The sequence below is a fragment of the Poecilia reticulata genome, linkage group LG8 (genome assembly GCF_000633615.1).
Source record: "Poecilia reticulata strain Guanapo linkage group LG8, Guppy_female_1.0+MT, whole genome shotgun sequence".
Taxonomy (NCBI): domain Eukaryota; kingdom Metazoa; phylum Chordata; class Actinopteri; order Cyprinodontiformes; family Poeciliidae; genus Poecilia; species Poecilia reticulata.
In genome coordinates, this window is record NC_024338.1 from 11649238 (window position 1) to 11650990 (window position 1753).

General features: G+C 38.2%; 1 gene segment (V, D, J or C); it reads right to left on the reverse strand.

Moving 5' to 3' along the window:
- The window catches only part of LOC108166473 (Ig heavy chain V-I region HG3-like), a 5016-nt gene extending 4615 nt beyond the window's left edge, over positions 1-401 (reverse strand). Inside the window, 2 exon segments of the V gene segment in view lie at positions 23-269; positions 353-401. Of these exon segments, the coding sequence occupies positions 23-269; positions 353-401 (296 nt within the window).
- Positions 402-1753: the final 1352 nt, after the last annotated feature.

Below are 1753 nucleotides of genomic sequence, written 5' to 3' on the forward strand. Positions count from 1 at the left end.
CAGGCTGCTGATCTCCAGGTACTGGGTGCTGCTGGGGACATTTTCAGTCATGATGAAACGAYTTTGGAAGGAACTGCCATAGGTGGGATCATTGTTTCCAGTGYTCATCCWCCCCATCCACTCCAGTCCTCTCCCTGGTCTCTGTCTGATCCAGTGGATATTRTAGCTTGTCATGCTGTAACCAGAAATGACACAAGACATCTTTACTGTCTCTCCAGGTCTCTTCACCTCAGAGGCTGACTGCTCCAGTTTGATCTGACTCCAGRCTCCTGTAAGAAAAAAAGTAGCATCATTAGCTGGCAGAGCTATAAATAGTTGGATAAATATYAGAATAATGGACTGAAAACCTCACTGTGAATAAAAACAACAAAAAGAAAACTYCAGATTGCTGTTTTTTCCATCCTAGAGCAAAATCCTGCTTAGAGCTGATTGGTGTTATTAGAAATAAGCTAAAATTGTTTGTCATGCTCAGCTATAGTCTGTATGATAACCTGCTGATGGTTTGCTTTTAAGAGAAGAGAGTTTGCATAGACCCTCCCCTCATCATGCAGGTTAAAACCAGGATGTAACTTCAGATTTAGATAACAGAAGAAATTGAAGCAAAGCAGAACTGAACATTTCTAATTAATAGAAATTAAACACAATACAGGTTTCTTCAGCTGCTTTGGTTGATATCATATGAATTTTTGATATTTGTAAGTGGATTTCTCAAAACAATTCATACAAACAGCAACACACCATGGATTCGAAAACAAGAKAATTTTATGTAATCACTTGCACAAGTGACACAATGATGTGAAGATTGAACTAGTAGTTTTAAAAATTTCAATTAATTCTGAGCGACACACCAAAGTTTATTTACAGAGAAAAACTGTAAACATACCTTTTGTGAGGCATTGCTGTATTAACCACTTTTTTATTTATTGATTGATCTACTGTAGTATTCTAATCCTAAATGTCATGTTAACTAATCAAAATTAACAGAAATAAATGCTTGAAAATATTAGTCTGGATTTAAAAATATGTTCATATAATGTGTTCCAGTACAATGTGTTTTTATTAGTATTTTATTACTATTACTATTTTTTTTCTTAGCATTTCTTCATTTATTGTTGGTTCATTCATAAAGGGTCAACCAGGTCCCTCGGGTTTAATCTCTGCCTGGTGAGGTCAAGGATTAATCAAAGTATTTGAATGGTCCTTAGCATGACAGCCTTCTGCATTTATTTGGCATCTACTACACATATTATTGTTAGCAGTATTTCTTTTCAAGAAGTATATAATAGTTGCACTTGAGGTTTTTGTACAGCTGCTTAAYCCACTTCAGTCACTGTGAGTCTCTGGCACAATAATAAACAGCAGAATCTTCTGTCTTCAGGCTGTTCATYTGCAGAAACAGCTGCTCTCTGCCATTGTCTCTGGAGACAGTAAACCTGCCCTGGACTGACTGTGAGTAGTACTGGTTCCCAGTGTCACTAGCAACCCACTCCAGTCCTTTTCCAGGAGCCTGTCTGATCCAGCTCCAGCTCCAGCTACTGAATGAGAGTCTAGAGGTTGTACAGGTCAGTTTGTGGGATTCTCCAGGTCTTTTCAGCACTGACTCAGACTGTGTCAGAGTCTGACCATCAACACCTGGAAATACAATAAAAATGACTTTCTTTAGGAGTGAAACGACACTATAGTGATTGTACAAAGGAACAATAATCAGTGATAATCTCCACCTGTCCAGCAGATAGCCAGAAGCAGCAGCAGC